The sequence below is a fragment of the Camelus bactrianus genome, chromosome X (genome assembly GCF_048773025.1).
Source record: "Camelus bactrianus isolate YW-2024 breed Bactrian camel chromosome X, ASM4877302v1, whole genome shotgun sequence".
NCBI classification, from domain to species: Eukaryota; Metazoa; Chordata; class Mammalia; order Artiodactyla; family Camelidae; genus Camelus; species Camelus bactrianus.
This window is the reverse complement of record NC_133575.1, coordinates 117,938,729-117,957,876: the sequence shown is the minus strand read 5'-3', so window position 1 is coordinate 117,957,876 and position 19,148 is coordinate 117,938,729. Positions and strand designations below refer to the sequence as shown.

At 40.1% G+C, this 19,148-nt stretch overlaps 1 protein-coding gene across 4 annotated transcripts in view; it reads left to right on the top strand.

Moving 5' to 3' along the window:
• The window catches only part of F8 (coagulation factor VIII), a 99,741-nt gene that overhangs the window by 6,568 nt on the left and 74,025 nt on the right, over positions 1 to 19,148 (top strand). For 3 of the 4 annotated variants that reach the window (XM_074359553.1, XM_010967088.3, XM_045504408.2), the window contains exons 2-4: positions 8,801 to 8,922; positions 12,171 to 12,293; positions 15,838 to 16,050. In XM_074359553.1, the coding sequence (XP_074215654.1) occupies positions 8,801 to 8,922; positions 12,171 to 12,293; positions 15,838 to 16,050 (458 nt within the window). Of the gene's footprint in view, positions 1 to 5,084; positions 5,299 to 8,800; positions 8,923 to 12,170; positions 12,294 to 15,837; positions 16,051 to 19,148 lie in introns of all 4 variants that reach the window. The other variant, XM_074359554.1, reaches the window with a different exon arrangement.

Sequence of the window (19,148 nt, the reverse complement as noted above, 5' to 3'; positions counted from 1 at the left end):
TGGCCTGCTGCTCCTTTGGTTCGAGTAATCCCAGGGGCCCACATGGTGCCCCTAGCTTCTGAGTCAGTGAGACTTATGTTTTCCCAATGGGGACTGGACCTAGGCGGTGGGCGGCACAGGCGCCCTAGATGGGTCTTGAGGAAAAGAGGTTCTTTTGCTGCCGTTGTTTGGTTCCTGAACCCATGTGTTCTTCTTATTGGGGACACAGAACCATCTCTGAATTGATGCGTATACAGCACCTTGCAGGTTGGACATCTGTCCTCACTGGGCTCTGCCTCCATGCTGGAGCTTTATCTGTGCCTTTAAGAGGTCATTCCACTGCTGTCTCTGGCGGCTTCTGGGTGGGGTGATAGGTGATAAAACCCATGCATGCCATGGTCATGGGCTCACTCAAGCACTTCCTCTGCGGTACAGTGGTCCTTGGTCTGATGTGATGTTACATGAAGTCCCACATCAGTGAACTAAACCATCAGATACTAGTGCTGAGTTAGGCCCTGCAGGAGGGAAAGGCTAACATAGACCTGGAATCCAGGTCTTTTCCTGTTAGAGTGAAGCGCTAGCCCTTCTAGGATGGAAGGGGTCCAATACAGTCAATTTGCCATCAAGTAGCTGACTGGTTTCCACGATGGACAAATTGAGAAGTCAGGATTGGTTTCTGTTGCTGGCAGATTGAATTTAGGGGGGCGATGCTAGTTAAATCAGCCTTCGTCAGTGGGAACCCTTGCCACTCAGCTCACATCTTGCCTGCACTGAGATGGTGCGTGTAGAGGCTGCTGAGGTGAACCGTCGATGATTTTGTCACGATATTGTTTGGGGCTTCTTTCACAGTAGAGACTCTCTGATGGCATTAACATGTGACCTGAAGATACTTTTATTTTGTATTAGTCACTGATATGTCTTTGCCCCAGACATCCTTGTCCCTGATCTTTCGGTCTTTTTCCTTCTAGGTCCCTGAACACACAGCCAAGCCATTTTCTGCTGCCCATGAGTCTGTGTATATCTGAACCGTGAGCCCTTTCTCCTTCCACACAAAGTGAACAATCAACATTAGCCACAGTTCGGCTCACTGGGGGATTTTCCTTCACCACTGTGAATTAAAGCCACCCTGAGTGAGCCCATAGCGCAGCGCGTCAAGCTGACGCGGCTGTAAGCAAAGCTAGCAATTGGTCGTCAGGGACCCCTCACGTGGCTGTGCGTGCGACTCGAAGTAAATGCGGATGCGCTTGTTCCCTCTGCTCCAAGCACAGCCCCACTCCTTCCTCAGTAAATCAGCTCCTTTTACTGGAAGAGCTTCCTTATCAGGACACTGGCCTCTGGCCCTCAGCCAGTGTGGGAAGTCATTTGTCACGGCCTTGGATTGGCAGAGCTGCTCCCTCCACACACTCCCTCAGGCGTCCTGGAAACCCTGGAATGGAGTGAAATGCAAGGGTCCTGGGGGAGGGAGGTTGGGGAGGCCAGAATGAAGTCAGCCTCATCTTTACCTGCTGAACCAGTCTCCTCGAGAGAGATCTCCTCAAATGACACAGTTTCAAGGAGTGTTTTCAGCCCATCTGCCGCTGGATCCCTCCAAGGGTGTTGAGGTCTTCCTCTGGGACTGTGGTTGGCCAGTTTCTCCTGTGCTTCCAATAGCCTTTCCTTTATGTACATGGAGGCTACCCTGTCTGGTGCAGGCTCACCATTTAAGGCTCACCCAAACGCTTCTGTTTTCTTAAGGGGAAATCGCCCTCCTTTCCTTGGCTAATCCTTTCCGCCTGGATTTCGACATTGTCCGGGGCCCGCAAGGCCGCCTTCTGTGTGTGGCCGTCTGCGGTGTCCATCCGTGTCCATCTTTCTGCTTTCCACCCTTCCCTGCACTTCACGTTGAGCGCGACTCCTGGAAACTCACGTAGCCGTGTCTGCTCTGTCTGCAATCCTGTGTGGTTTTACTTTGCACTGAACTAGTTCAAGCTGACGTCTCTGGGCCGCACCCCTCATCCCGGCTGCAGGGGCACAAGCTCGGGGACCTACAGATGGTTTCACCCTGATGTGTACCTGGCTGCATTTTCCCAGCTTCACCACAGCATTTCCGTGGTTTTGGTGGGTGGAGGGCAGCTGTACCTCACAAAAGAGGTCTTACAGCCTCACATCCACCCTTTCACTCTAAAGCACTTTGCTGCATTGTACATTTTCAGTCGTTCTAACCAGTGCTCTGCTAACCTGGGGTGACAGCATTTCCACAGATTTATAGCTGTCAGTGAATTGTCTGAAAGCAAATCAGATGAAAAAGAATGTTTCCAACCAACATTGTTCAAGTAATGACAATGTTTGTGCTTCCTTGGATGGTTTTATAGCTGTTTAAGCACACAAATTATTTTTGCCTTTTATAAAGCCTTTATTATGGTATAATTCCTGTACAGTAAACTACACATATTTCAGATGTACAATTGGATGAATTTTGATAGATGCCTACACCCATGAAACCACCAGCACAATCAAGATAGCTAACATTTCCATCACTCCCCAAGCGGTGCAATGTTCAAATTCCCAATTTATCCCTTCCCACCCTCTTTACCCCCTGGTAACCATAAGTCTGTTCTCTATGTATGTGAGTCTGTTTCTGTTTTGTGCATAAGTTCATCTGTGTACTTTTTTTTAGATCAATATGTAGGCGATCTCATATGGTATTTTTCTTTCTCTTTCTGGCTTACTTCACTTAGAATGACATTCTCCAGGGACATCCATGTTACTGCAAATGACATTATTTCATTCTTTTATGGCTGAGTAGTATTCCATTCTATATACACCACATCTTCTTTATCCGTTCATCTGTCAATGGACATTTAGGTTGTTTCCATGTCTTAGCTATTGTAAATAGTTAAGCAAACAAACTTTTAAAAAAGAGATTTTCTGCTTTCTTCTTGTGTGTGAGAGTGTGTGTGTGCACGCACGTGCACAGAAAGTTTATTGCAGGAGTTTACTGGGGCTTACTGAGGCTCACCAAACCAAACTTGGGTCCTCTCACTTGACGCATAGCAAAGCCAATCTATTGACTCCAGGTTGTGGTCAAGAAAAGAGTGGTGTTTATTGGAAGATGCCCAACATGGCATTAAACAGAGAGAATGGGCAGCTCATGCTCAAAAGACTCAAACTTCCCAATGGCTTTCAGGGAAAGGTTTTTTGTTTGTTTATTTGTTTGTTTGTTTTTAGGATTTTCAGGGAAAGGGTTTTAAAGGCAAAGTGAGGAAGAGGGCCCCGGCATGCATGGTCAAGGTTCAGATGTCATCATCACTTACTCATTCTCTGATGCTTTTCATTTCTTTATGTAGATCCAAGTTTCTGACTTATATACATTTTCTTCTTTCTGAAGATTTTATTTTACTATTTCTTGCAAGGCAGGTCTACTGGCAACAAATTCCCCTAATTTTTGTTTGTCTGAGAAAGTCTTTATTTCTCCTTCACTAATGAAGCGTAATTTCACAGGGTACAGAATTCTATGTTGATTGGTTTTTTTTCTCTCAACACGTTAAATATTTCACTCTACTCTCTTTTCACTTGAAAAGAGAGAGTATCTGAAGAGAAGTTGGTTGTAATTCTTTTTGCTCCTCTTTAGGTATTTTTTTTCCTGTGATTTCTTTCAATAATTTTTCTTTATCTTTGGTTTTTTAAAGTTTGAACATGATATGCGTAGGAACAGTTTTTGAGCATATTTCCTGTTTTGTATTCTCTGGGCTCTCTGGATCTGTGGTTTGGTGTCTAACATTAATTTGGGTAAATTCTCAGTTATTATTGCTTTAAATATTGCTTCTCTTTATTCTTCTTCTTCTTGTACTCCCATTATGTGTATCTTTTACCTTTGTAGTTGTCCCACAATTCTTGCATATTCTATTCTGTTTTTGTTCAGTCTCTTTTTTTCTTTTTACTTTTCAGTGTTGAAAGTTTCTGTTGTCTTAATCTCAGTCTCAGAGACTTTTTTCCTTAACCATATCCAGTCTACTAATGAGCCTATCAAAGGAACTCTTCATTTCCATTACAGTGTTTTTGACCTCTAGAATTTCTTCTTGACTTTTTCCTTAGAATTTCCATCTTTCTGCTTACATTATTCATCTGCTCTTGCATGTTGTCTACTTTTTACATTAAGGTCTTTATCATATTAATCATAATTTTTTTTAATTTTCTGGTCTAATACTTCCAACATTCTTGTCATATCTGACTCCAGTTCTGCTGCTTGTTCAGTCTCTATGAACTGTGGGGCTTTTTTTGCCTTTTAGCATGCCTTGTAAGTTTTTGTTGAATGGTGGACATGCTACACTGGGTAAAAGGAACTGTGATAAATTAGGACTTTAGTAATATGGTGGTGAGGAGTGGGAAAGCCTTCTCTAGGTCTATGGTAGGTCTCAGTCTTTTAGTGATCCTGTGCCTCTGGACTATGAACTTAACCACTGCTTCTCAGTCTCCCCCACTTAAGTGACACAGAATGGCTAGTGGGGGCTGGAGTTGGGTATTTCACTTCCCCCAGGTAAGTTAGGCTGTAATTTAAATCCTAGAATGATAGGCTGTGGTAAAATTATTTCTCATGAGGGCAGAATGCTAGGGCATTTTTTAAAATGGCTACTTCCCCCTCCCCTACTGGGAACACGAGGTTTTTTTTCTCTGATATTCACTGTGAAGACCTAACTCACAAAAACCTGGGGGGTTCTGATAACAGGGTCCCCCTGAAGTTCTTAACTCTCAGACATCTACACAACAAGCCTCCAGCAATTCATCAATTACAATTCAGGTGTTCCTGCTCCAGCACTGGATCCCACCGGCATTTCTGCTTGCTGCTTTCTGTTCTACTAAGTTGTGATTCTCTGCATTCCCCTGTCTGTCTCTACAATGCGAGGGGCAGCAGTTTTCCCTGTGACTTCATTTCTCTAAGAATCTAAGATTTTTTGATTTTTCACTTTGTTCAGCTTTTTACTTGTTGTTAGGATAGAATGGTGATTTCTAAGCTCCTTACATGCTGGATTGGAAAGCAAAAGTCTAATTGTCTGCTTTTTGTTATGTTGCTTTTAAAGAAAAATTAAAATTTTCCTAACATCGATTGTCCTCAAACTTTTCCAAAGAATTGGACAGAAGAGATCACTCCCTAACTCACTGTAAGGCCAGCATTATCCTGATACCAAAGCCAGACAAAGACACTATAAGAGAACTACAGAACAATATCCCTTATGAACACTGATGCAAAAATTTTCAACAAAATACTGGCAAACTGAATTCAGCAGTATAGGAAAAGAATTGCACATCATGAGCAAGTGGAATTTACTCCTGGAATGCAAGGTTGGTTCAACATATCAAAATCAATCAATATAATGCATAACATTGATAGAATAAAGGGGAAATATCCAAATTATAAAGGAGGAAGCAAAATAATATCTGTTCATAGATAGTATGATCTCATATGTAAAAAAACAATAAAAAGAAATTCCACCCAAAAAAACCATTAGGACTAATAAATTCAGGAAAGTAGCAGGATACAAGTCAACACACAAAAATTCCTACATGCAAACAATGAACAATCTAAAAAGGAAACTAAGAAGACAATTCTATTTACAGTAACATCAAAAAGAACAAAATACTTAGGAATTGACCAGAAGGTGAAAGAATTTTACAATGAAAACTTAAAAATTTTTCTGAAAAAAACTTAAGACATAAATAAATGGAAACACATTTCATGTTCATGGATTGGAAGGGTTAATATTGTTAAGATGTCAATACTATCCAAGTAATTGAATGCAATCCCTATCAAAATGTCTATGTTGTGTTTTGCAGAAACAGAATACCATCCTAAAATTCATATGTACTCTCAAGGGACCCTGAATAGCTAACATATTCCTAAAAAAGAAAAAAGTGAGAAGACTCACATTTCTTGATTTCAGCACTCACTATAAAGCCATCAAATTATGTGGCAGTGGAATAAACAGAGACATGTAGACCAATGAAACAGAATATGAAGTCCAGAAATAAACCCTTGCATTTATGGTCAAATGATTTTCCACAAGGGTTCCAAGACCATTCAATGAGGAAAGACAGTCTTCTCAACAACCATGCTGGGAAAACTACATATCCATATGCAAAAGAATGAAATTGGACCTTTACCTAATACCATACATAAAAATTAACTCCAAATTTATCAAAGGCCTAAATAGAAAAGCTAAAACCATAAAACTCTTAGATGAAAATATAGGGCAAAACTTCATGGCATTGAATTTGGCAGTGATGTCTTGGATTTGACACCAAAGACACAAGCAACAAAAGAAAAACAGACAAATTAGAGTTACTGAAAAGTTAAAAATTTTGTGCATCACAAGACACTATCATCAGAGTTAAAAAAAGGAACTCACAGAATGGGAGAAAATATTTGCAAATCGTATATCTGACAAGGGATCAATATTTGGAATATATGGAGAATTTGTTAAAACACAACATGAAAGCAAACAACCCAATTCAAAAGTGAGCAAAGGACTTGAACAGACATTTGTCCAAAGAAGATATACAAATGGCCAATAAACACACGAAAGGATGTTCAACATAACTAATCATTAGGGAAATGCAAATCAAAACTACAAAGATATACCGCCTATCACCTATTAGGACAGCTATTATACAACAAACAAACAAAAAACAGAAAGTAAGTGTTTGTGACAACGTGGAGCAATTGGAACACTTGTGCACTCTTGTTGGGAATGTAAAATGGTGTAGCTACTGTGGAAAACAGTATGGTGGTTCCTCAAAGAAAATTAAAAATTTCTATATGGCCATCAATTCTACTTCTGGGTATGTACTCAAAATAATTGAAAGCAGGGTCTTGAGACATTTGTACACCCACTATTCATAGCAGCATTATTCTCAATAACTAAAACATAGAAGCAACCCATGTACCCATCGATGGATGAATGAATAAACAAAATGTGGTAAATACATACAATGGAATATTATTTAAGCTTAAAGGGGAAGAGAATTATGACATTTGCTACAAACTGGATGAACACTGAGGACTTCATGCTAAGTGAAAAAACCCGTCACAAAAAGATGAATACTGTGTGGTTCCACTTATGTGAGGTAGTTACGGTAGTCAAATTTATAGAGACAGAAAACAGAATGGTGGTTTCAGGGCCTGGGGGAGTGGGGAGTTATTGTTTAGTTAATAGAGTTTCAGTTTTACAAGATGAGTTCTGGAGATGTATAGTGGTGATGGTTGTACTTATATTAATGTACTTAGTACCACTAGACTGTACACTTAAAATGCTTAAGATATTACATTTTATGTTTTGTGTGTTTTACTATAACATAAAAATTGGGAAAAAAATTAAATTCTTGTAAGTCAGTGATTTTCTAATTTAGTAATCTTCACCATTTTTAGATTGCATCTTCCTTCTCTAACTCAGCATTCCCACTAAAGCCTTTATAAGAAAAAACAAGATTTCTTATGGGAATAAACAGTTCTCTTATGTGGCTGCTCCTGAAAGGAACACTGAATTTTTTGTTATTTCAGCATAAGATTGAGAAAGGAATAAGTAGCAACAAACACCAGATGCCTTGTTATTTATTTCATATCGTGGCAATTCAGATATGACGTGGCTATCGCTCCAAGCCTGCCAATACCTACAGTCAGGTGCTGCCTCTCCTCTCCTTGCGTTATTTGTAACAAGACAGTGTGTGTCCTACTGGCTGATGTTCAGGGTTCCTTCTTCAATGGTCCCTCATATGAAGCATATTCACCGTTTATTTCTGCCATTTGCCAAAAGCCCCTGAGGGTCAACAAGACATAAGAAACAACACCCACTCCACATCTATTTATGTATCTTTAAAAACCTCTTTTTTCCGTGTTTATTTGTAACATACGTTTTGCACACAGTGGCGTGAAATATATGGTTTATAACTGAATGCATATACATTTGTAGGGGATGAGTGCTCAAACTGTTGACCAATTGAGGTTTGGAGAACAAGCTCTATGTGTGAAAACTTTCTTCCATGCCTTGTGCCTATACTTCCTTGGCTTGTTGAAACAATACCAATTGGTAAAATATGATGAGACATAAGAGCTAGATGTCCAGAGCATAAGCCAGAAACAGAGGCTTTCCATGGCATATAGAAAACTGCAAAATTACTCCATGGGGTTCAAAAACAATTAGGGATATTCCTGGTATCCCTAAGAAGGGACATACTGACAAAATCTGAATACTAGGTACTTAGATGAATGTTATAGCCTTTTTTAAAATTGAAGGATGCTGTAGTTATTATTTTGGCAAAGGATTTTTTTTTTTTACTGGCAGTTTATGAGTATCTATTTTACAACTTCTCTTATCATATGGAACCTAATGTATCAGATGAGTTTCAAAAACAGTGTTTTGATTTGATAAATGTTAGGGATTGTCTTAGTCTGTTTGGGCTGCTATAACAAAATACCATAGACTTGGTGTCTTATACACAACAGACCTATTTTTCATAGTTCTAGAGGCTGGAAGTCCAAGATCAGGGGGCCAGCTGATTTGGTGTCTGATAAGGCCTCTTCCTGGTTCATAGATGGCTGCTTTTCCTTGTAACTTCACTTGGTGGAAGAAGTGAGAGATCTCTCTAGAGTCTCTTTTATGAGGGCACTAATCCCATTCATGAGGGCTCGGCACACATTCAGTCTATAGCAGAGATTTATACACAACTTCGAATTTGGCTTATTAACAATAGAGGAGAGTGGGATGGAAGCATTACCTCCAGCTGTTTTTCAAAGTGGGCTCAAAAAGTGTCAACCAAAATGAATGAGATTTTCCCTTTCTTCACACAGGTTTTCTCCTAAGGTGCCAAGATCTTTTCCATTCAACACCTCAGTTATGTACAAAAAGACTGTGTTTGTAGAGTTCACGGATCAACTTTTCAACATTGCCAAGCCCAGGCCACCATGGATGGGTAATGTAAATAATATTAACTCTTCATTATGAAATTGGGTATCTTATTTCCTTGCAAGGATTCCCCAGTCTTGGGGCTGCAGTTAAAGAGGGCAGCAACCAAAGAGAATGTTCTCTTGGTAATAAGGCTTCCCTTATCACTGGCTCTCAGGGAAATACACTGGCTGAATGGTCTCCATCTGTTTGCTGGGCCCTCCTCCTCTGCTTGTTCTCTAGATGTTAGAGTGCTCTTTGTCATGGAACTGGGTTTGTTTTATTTTCTTTCTGCTTTTAATCCCTAGCTGATCTTATCCAGTCTCATAGTTTTAAAATATCATATATAATAACTCCAAAGTTGATATCTTCAGTTCAGACTGCTTATTTGATACCTCCACTTAGATGTCAAATAAGCATGTAACAAGATGTTAAGCTGAGACATTTCCTGCCTTAGAATTATTGCTGAAATCCCACTCCTGGGCATATATCTAGAGGAAACTCTAGTTCAAAAACATACATGCACCCCAATGTTCACAGAAGCACTTTTTACAATAGCCAAGACATGGACACAACCTAAATGTCCATCAACAGATAAATGGATTAAAAAAATATGATATATATGTATATGTATACATATGTGTATGTGTGCATATATAATGGAGTATTAGTCAGCCATAAAGAGGAGTGGAACAATCTCATTGGCAGCAACATGGATGGACTGAGAGATTATCATACTAAGATACTAAGTAAGTCAAGCAGAGAAAGGCAAATATCATATGATATCACTTACATGTGGAATCTAAAATATGATAGAAAAGAACTTATTTACAAAACAGAGACATATACATAGACATAGAAAACAAACTTGTTGTTACCAAGGGAGAAAGGGAGAGGGAGCGATAAATTAGCAAATACACACTACTATGTAGAGAATAAACAGCAAGGTCCTACTGTGTAGCACAAGGAACTATATTCAGTGGCTTGAAGTAACCTGTAATGAAAAAGAATATGTATGACTGAATCACTATGCTGTATACCAGAAACTAATACAACACTGTAAAGCAACTATACTTCAATTTTTTTAAACGGGGGAAAAAGTAATTACTGCTGACAATTATAGGTGACAAGTATCCTCAAATTCTAAAGAGAGATACGGTTCTGCAACCCTTACCCCATCTTGCACCTCTAGCCTGTATAAATGGAGAACCATTTAGAAGATTTGACACAGGAGTTTGGGAGATGCTGACTAGTGCATGATTTTTATAGGAAAAAGTGCATGGAAAAACTTTCAAGACCAGAGTCTTGCGGAGCTTCCCCTGATGGCATAGTAAGGAGAGTGGGCCATAGCAATAGCTAACTGCACTGCCACTGTTAGGTATGGGGCCAGAAAGGTCACAGGACAAGAGTTGCCTCAAGAAGACTCTGCCTGAGAGGTCTTCCTGCCACGGCAAGGTGACTCCAACAGAAAAGATCTATGTGATTGTACTCTCAGAAGCAGAAACTGAGAGGAGAGGTAAAAGTGACAGCTGGAGAGGACATGTCCCATGTCAGGGAAAGGGGAGTAGAATGTCCCCATATTAGGAGGGAGAGAGTCTCTAAATAACTCATATAAGTTCCCTAAGAAAGAAAGATCTAGAACTTCGGCATGTGCCACTTCCAAAGGGTACCAAAGCCACGTAACCACTGAAAGATCAAGAAAGACCTTGTCATCATGCCCCTTTTTGCGTCGCTGTCCTTTTCTCACTAGTGCCAAGCTTAGAGTGCCCAGAGGCAGTAAGGCGAGCAGGGGAGGAGGCTTAGGCGAGGAGGCTGAGAAAGCAGTGGAGCTGCCAACCAAACTACCTTTTCCCATTACAGGTTTCCGGGCCCGTCAGAACTGAGCTGGGGTGGGGGTGGGGGGGCTTAAATTGAAGGAGACATAAAAAGTTTGATATTAGATCAGACTGGATTTATTAGTACCTTAAAATGAAACTGTTAATATGTGAAGGTTACTGAAAAAAAAATCGGATTGTTCAAAGTGCAAGAAAGACAAATTCTGCATATGATTAAAAACTGTGAAAAAATAAACCTATTTCACATTTTCATCCCATTGAGTCCAGTCAATTCAATAAACCATTTGTAGGCATCTTATACTTAGTGTGCGTATAAGTCAGAAGTCTTGATTTTCCTGTTAATTTTCTGTGCCATGGCCTGACTATCGCCCAGTTGCACAGACCAAAATCACAGGACTATAGTAAAGAAAGTATCCCTAGCTTTTCATTGGCTGAGTCCTTGCCAGGAAAGGAGTCTTTCTTCCTACTGGGCTCGGCTATCATCACAGGACGTGAGAGCGCCCCCTTCTGGTCTCCCAACTCTAGTTAATTCAAGTTTCTGGTTTTTATTTTTTTTACAGACCCTTCCTCCAAGACAAGTACCAAGTCTGCTTTCTTCTTTTATTCTTTTTAACATTTTTTATTGAGTTATAGTCAGTTTACAATGTTGTGTCAAATTCCAGTGTAGAGCACAATTTTTCAGTTATACATGAACATACGTATATTCATTGTCAAACATTTTTTTCGCTATGAGCTACCACAAGACCTTGTATTTCCCTGTGCTACACAGTATAATCTTGTTTATCTATTCTACATATGCCTGTCTGCTTTCTTCTTTTAAATTCCAAATTCGTCCAAACTGCTGTAGCCCATAAAATCCTGCGTGTTATTTTCCCTGCCTTCCTCTATAACCTTATTTATTCACTTTGCTGCAACCGCATGTTACTCAACTCGGCCAAGCTTATTCTCGTCTGAGGACTTTTGCATTTATTTTATCTGATTTGAGTGCTTTTCCACCAGATCTTTGAAAGTTTTGCTGGAGTTTGCTGCATCACCATTTTCTAGCACACTGCCTTCATTTATAGCATTTATAACAACCTAAAATTTTCTTGTTTATTTACTTACATGATTAATGTCCCTAGAACATGAGCTCCATAATTTATCTTTTTAACTACTGCATCTCCAGTGTTCAGGACAGTTCCAAGAATATAGTAGGAACTCAATTACAAGTTGAATGAATAAATGCATTGAGTGAATTGCCAGAAACCTGTCCTCAGAACAACCATGAGGCTGAGCTGGTGACAGGAGTGAAGGCATTCATTCATTCATTCAGCTACTGCTTTTTATCAACAGTCACAGGGTCATACTTCTCTACTGTGACTTTCACTATCACTTTTGTAATAACAGCTTTTCTGGAATGCCACCCTCCAAATAACCTTTGGGGGGCATCTCATTCTTGCAGGTCTGCTAGGTCCTACCATCCAGGCTGAAGTTTATGACACAGTGGTCATTACACTTAAGAACATGGCTTCTCATCCTGTTAGTCTTCATGCTGTTGGCATATCCTACTGGAAATCTTCTGAAGGTGAGTAAAACACCCTCCTGTTTCCCTGTCACCTAGGGACAGAAGAGGACTGAGTACAAGGTCATACAGCTAGTGAATGGTGGGGTCGAGATTCCACCCTAGGCCCAATACATGAAGACAAAAAACAGTGTCATTTTAGATTTTTTTAGATTCAGATTTTCCAGATATTTCTTCTGCCTCTCCTTCCCCCAATTTCTAAATATGGATGCCACCATGTTATTAGAGCCAACTAGCAGAACCAACAGGGAAGAAGGGGCGACGCTGTGGACCTCAGCCTGAGACACATGACAGCGCCAGCTGACCACACACACCCTGTCCACACTTCCTCTGCTCTGCCGATGGATGCCTGCTCCTGAAAGCTCCCTGATCACAGAAGGATAGCCCCCGCCCACTGTGGCCGTACAGCAGAGGTGGGCAGTGGGGGAAGCAGATATAAGGCCACAGACAGACAAGGGACACAACCAGATTAGAGCTAGGGGTGGACAGTGGAGACCAAAGAGATTCTCACAGTCCCTGGGCCACAGGGTCTTTGTATAAGCTACCCAGCAGTCTTGCTGAGATAGCTAACAACTTCAAAATACCTGGTTGCTTATTTTCACAATGCCCTGGTGTGGTGCTTTTAACGCATGGTAGCAGGTGCTTTGATATTCCTCCCATCAAAATCTGTGCTCTATAATTCTTCCCCTTTAATCTGTGTGGGTTGATAACCGCTGTGATACACGTACAATCGTTTGTGACTTCTGAGGCTGTCATTAAACCTTCAGCCCAGCTATTAGATATGTGATTTAAAAAGCCTCCAGATGATTCTAGCCCTCAGCTAGCCATCATGGGGCATAGAAGCCAACCTATCTGTGCCCTATCTGAATGCCTGATCTACAGAATCAATGAGCATAATAAAATTGTGATTGTTTTACACTAGTGTATTTGAGCCCGTTTGTTAGCCAGTCTTCTCAACTGGAAGCTCTATGATTTCTTCACCAACTTTTCTCTTTTCATTGGGTATCTCAAGCTCAAAAGCACTTGAGAAAGCTTTGACTGGCTCAAGGGATAACTACAAAATGACTGCCTTTTAGGAGTGGGCTCTGTTGATTCTGTACACTCATTAGGATATCTTCCATGCAAAAGGCGCACTGGAAGCAGACAGGCAGACTCCTTGAACTCTCAGATGTTCCCACAATGTTGTTCCTCATATAAGATGAAAATTACACAAAACACATTCTGTTTAGAATATTTTCATCTGGCTGATATATAAGCTCAGGTAAGACTCTGATGGAAAGGAAATAAACATTCTGAGCATCACCTCCTATTTTTCCAGCTGTCACTCTCTCACTGTCCACTCCAACAACTCTTCATTCTCATTGGGATCCACTATCCACGGACCCTAAAGTTTTCACCATCTGCCTTGCCTCTTAAGTCTTTACTTCCCTCCTTGCCCAATTTGTATGCCCTGGGCTCACCACAACTTTGCACAAGTTCCTGGCCTCCTTGATCTCCATTCTATCCACTTGGCTAAACCACTACCTTGGTTAAATCTCTTCCACACCTATTGTCCTAGCAACCAAGTGAGTGGTCATGGTTGAAGTGAAAGTCACACAACCAAGTAGAATTGTATCACTATGTTGATAATGCCACACCTCAAATGGTCCCTCAGCCATCCTACTGCTACACTTCTCCCAATCCATTCACCGTCCTTCTCCTCAGCCTTATTGTTACGAAAAGGGGTATTCTTTTCCTAATGAAGTATTTCAAATATAAAAGGTACAGGAAATAACAGAGCAAACAAACATGTACCCATCACTTCACTTTGCCAAATCTTAACATTTTGCCATCTTTGCTTAATTTATTTGAAAGAATTAAACGTTATAGACACAGTTGCAGCCATTTCCCTATTCAAACGTATTCATGGTTCAGAATTTGATACCAATCCACAATCACACAAGGGCCTGAACCACAGTCTCCACCCCTATGTGTAACTCCAGGCATTTCTAAATGTCCAACACGGTGTTCCAAGCACAGGTGTTGATCTGCCGTTGCTTCTGGATGAAGCCAAGTGTACCCAGTGCACACTGGAGGGGGCGCCCCTTTACCAAAGAGGCTGACCTTATAGTGGGGACCACCCACCTGCACTTTCACAGTGGTCTTTGTTTGCTGAGAGTTTGTAATAAAATATGGGCAGAGTAGGGGCAGTGCAGGGGGTTTCCTCTACTGTTCTGCTGGAGATGTCCCTCTTTTAGACGTATAGATGCTGTGGGATAAGATGGGGTATAAATGAGGAGCACCCTATTCGAATGCCTTGGGCTGCCCTGGAATGCCAGAAACCATTCTAAATCCAACAAGTTAAGGTAAGTTGCTAAAAAAGTGTTTCAGTAGAAGTGTTAAGGTCAGTGCCTTTAAATATTTTCTACTTCTGTCTACTGAAATGACCTAGAAGCAATAACATTTCATTAACAATGAACACATAGAGGGTTCAGCTTAGAATAAAGGTATCAGGCTAAGCCAGGGATCAATTTTAACATCACTAAGGATGGGACAGCCAGAAACTATCTACCCCCAACGTGGTCTGCCCTGCCAGAGAAGAACCAAGTTTAAAACTTTTTTAAAAACCCTACATCTCACCCTTCCCTGAGCTTTACCAGGTGCTTAGTAAAGAGTCTAAGACAAAATACATACCCAGTGTATATCTACTAAGTTGAATTTGTTACCGCAAAAGGTAAAGACCCCGGTGCTTGTCATAGCCGAAAGACAAGTTTGCAGTCGGGAGATGGCGCGGTGTGTAGTGAAAGATTTTAAAAGATCTATTTTTAAAAAGGAAGCATACAGCCCCAAGAACGGGAGGCAGGCTGACCCAAGGGAGGAAAAGCGGCGGCTTTTGTCTCCCTTCTCTTGCACCTGGCTTGGAGGTGCTCTCTTGATTGATGGACGCCTCTTGCCCCTGGAGTGCTCAGTCGTGTTCGGCCCCTTTGCACATGTCCTTCCCCATGATGCGCACAGAAAACCCATGGGCGGCGGGGGCTAAGCCGCAGTGCTAATTATAACACAATGAACATCGATCGTGTCCAGTTAAGTCCTTTCTGCTACTGCACAGTCATGGCTGTCGGGTTTTAACCAGGTTTGGTCTTTTTGTTTCTTTGTTTTGTTGGCACTCATTTAGAAGAAGTAAAATCCATTTATGCTGGAGGCGGGCATAACATCATCCTACGAACCATCCTCCCTCTCCTCCACCTGTCTGCCCAGTGGCCCCACTTGTCTGACAACCTATCAAATGGACTTAAATTAGACAAAAAAATGCAATAATGGAAGTAGTATTACTCGTTAGAATCTGAAGGTCTCAGAGAACTGCTCAACCATTCATATTTGCATTAGTGGTGAAGAGCTGCTCTGCAGTACGAGGCTTCTCGCCATTTGTAACTGCTGCTTGCAGGTATTCCAAATTAAGTTTCAGAAACACAGTTTCTTGTGTAGAATCTAGTGGCAGCAGTAAATTGATGTTTCCTTGAGTGCACAATGGACACAAAAAGGACAATTTTATCCCTTCTTGATTTAGGTGCTGAATACAAGGATCAAACCAGCCAAAGGGAGAAGGAAGATGATAAAGTCATTCCTGGTAAAAGTCATACCTACGTTTGGCAGGTCCTGAAAGAAAATGGTCCAACAGCCTCTGACCCACCATGTCTTACCTACTCATATCTTTCTCATGTGGACCTGGTAAGGGATTTGAACTCAGGCCTCGTTGGAGCCCTGCTGGTTTGTAGAGAAGGTAAGGATAAGCAAGGGTAAGACGGAGCTGAAGCGAGTGCAAACGCCTGGGTCTGCACTTTCAGTGCATCTGAAAGAGGCTTCTGTGCCCAACATGATGCCCATGAAAAGGGGCATGATCCAGTCTCTGAGAGGAACATGTGCCCATCCTATGTAGCCGTAAAAGTTCTGGAATTAGGTCTCTCTTCTCAAAGCACTTCTACTTTCTACTACAAATATCCTATGGGCTGTCTCAGTAGTGCCTTTCGTCAATTTTGTGTTAGGTTCCTGGAAACCTCCATGCAGGTAAACATATCCAAGTGTATGATCAATGGTGCCTAGCCCACTTCAGGGGTTTAGTTTGTCATACTGGACCCAGAAACATAAAAATCTGAGAAAAGCAAGCATTTATATATGTTTACAAGTTTTTATTCTAAAAATCATGTACTTCCAACTGACATAGTGACTCAGTATTTCTGTACATTAGAAAATGATCACCACCATAAATCTAGTTACCATCTGTCAAATGCAAAGTTATTACAGCATCATTGACTATATTCCTCATGCTGTACATTTTATCCCTGTGACTCATTTATTTTGTAACTGGACGTTTGTACCTCTTAATCTCCCTCACCTATTTCACTCATCCCTTCAACCCCTCCCCTCTAGCAACCACCTGTTTGTTCTTTGTATCTGAGTTTTTCTCCATTTTGTTATGTTTGTTCATTTATTTTGTTTTTTTATATTCCACATATAAGTGAAATGACATGATATTTGTCCTTCTCTGTGTTACTTATTTCACTCAGCATAATGCTGTCTGGTCCATCCATGTTGCTGCAAATGGCATTATTTCTTTCTTTTCATGGCTGAGTAATATTCCATTGCATAAATATATATATATATATATATATATATATATATATATATATATATATACCACATCTTCTTTAGCTAATCGTCTATTGATGGATACTTAGATTGCTTCCATATCTTGGCAACTGTAAATAATGCTGCTATGAACATAGGAGTATATACAATTTTTTGAATTCGAGCTTTCATTTTCTTCAGAAAAATACCCAGAAGTAAAATTACTGGATCATAGGGTAGTTCTATTTTTAACTTTTTAAGGAACTTCCATACTGTCCTCCATAGTGGCTGAACATACCCACCAACAGTGCACAAGGGTTACCTTTTCTACACATCCTTGTCAACACTTGTTATTGGTTGTCTTTTAATCCATTTTGAATTTATTTTTCTATATGGTATTAGAACGTAGTCCAGTTTGATTATTTTGCATGTATCTGTCTAGTTTTCCCAATACCATTTGTCAAAGAGGCTGTATTTTCCCCCATTGTATGTTCTTGCCTCCTTTCCTTTAGGTTAATTGACCATAAATGTGTGGGTTTATTTCTGGGCTCTCTATTCTGTTCCACTGATCTCTGTATCTGGTTTTGTGCCAGTACCAGACTGTTTTGATAACTAAAGTATAATCTGAAGTCAGGGAGCATGATTACTCCAGCTTTGTTCTTTCTCACGATTGCTTTGGGTGTCCTGGTCCTTTATGGTCCACACAAATTTTAGAATTATTTGTTCTAGTTCTGTGAAAAATGCCACTAGCTTTTGATAGACATTGCATTGAATCTGTAGAATGCCTTGGGGATTATGGACACCTTAACAATATTAATTCTTCCAATCCATGAGCACAGTGTACCTTTCCATTTGTTTGTGTCATCTTCGATTTCTTTCATCAATGTCTTATAATTTTCTGAGTACAAGTATTTTACCTCCTTGGTTAGATTTATTCCTAGGTATCTTATTCTTTTTGATGTGATTGTAAGTGGGATTTTCTTAATTTTACTTTTTGATTGTTCACTGTTCTATCCCCTTACTTTCAGCCTGTATGTGTCTCTAGATCTGAAGTGAGTATCTAGGGGTCTTGTCTTTATACCCATTCAGCCACTTTTTGTCTTTTTCTTGGAGCCTTTCATTCATTTACATCTAATTATTAATAGCTATGTACTTATTGCCATTTTCTTAATTGTTTTATGTTTGTTTTTATAGGTCTTTCTTGTTCCTTTCTTCTTTTGTTCTCTTCTCTTGTGATTTGATAACTTTTTTTAGTGTTATGTTTGGATTTTTTTCTCTTTTGTGTGTATCTATTATAGATTTTTGGTTTGCAGTTACCTTGAGGTTCATATATAACAATCTATATATATATATATATATACATACTATATATATATATGATTTTAGGTAGATGACCTCTTAGGTTTGAATGCATTCTAACAACACTACATTTTTAATCACCTCCACCACTTTTAATATTTTTTACTTCATATTTTACGTCTTTTTGTCATGTATGTCCCTTAACTACTTATTGTGGATGTAGGTGGTTTTGCTCCTCTTCTCTTTTAACATTCCTACTAGCTTTATAAATGGTTTATCTCCTGCCTTTACTGTACATTTGCCTTTACCAGTGAGAATTTTCCTCTTATAATTTTCATATTTCTAGTTGTGGTCTTTTCTTTCTCCCTTAGAGAAGTCCCCTCAACATTTCCCATAAAGCTGGTTTAGTGGCACTGAACTCTTTTAGCTTTTACTTGTCTGTAAAGCTTTTAATATCCTCATCAAATCTAAACAAGAGCCTTTCTGGGTAGAGTATTCTTGATTATACGGTTTTCCCTTCACCACTTTGAATATATCATGCCACTCCCTTCTGGCCTGTAGAGTTTCTGCTGAAAAGTCAGCTGATAGCCTTATGGGAGTTCCATTTTATGTTACTTGTTGCTTTTCCCTTGTTGCTTTTAAGATACTATCTTTTTTTTTTTTTTTTTTAGAAGAGGTGCTGGGGATTGAACCCAGGACCTCATGCAAGCTAAGCATGCGCTCTACCACTGAGTTACACCCTCCCCTCAAGATTCTATCTTTGTATTTAATTTTTGCCATTGTAACTACAGTGTGTCTTTGTGTGGCTTTCCTTGGGTTGATCCTTTTTGGGACTGTCTGTACTCCCTGGACTTGGATCTGTTTCCTTTCCCAGGTTAAGGAAGTTTTCAGCTATTAGTTCTTCAAATATGTTTTCTGCCCCTTTCTCTCTCTTGTCCTTCTGAGATCCTTATA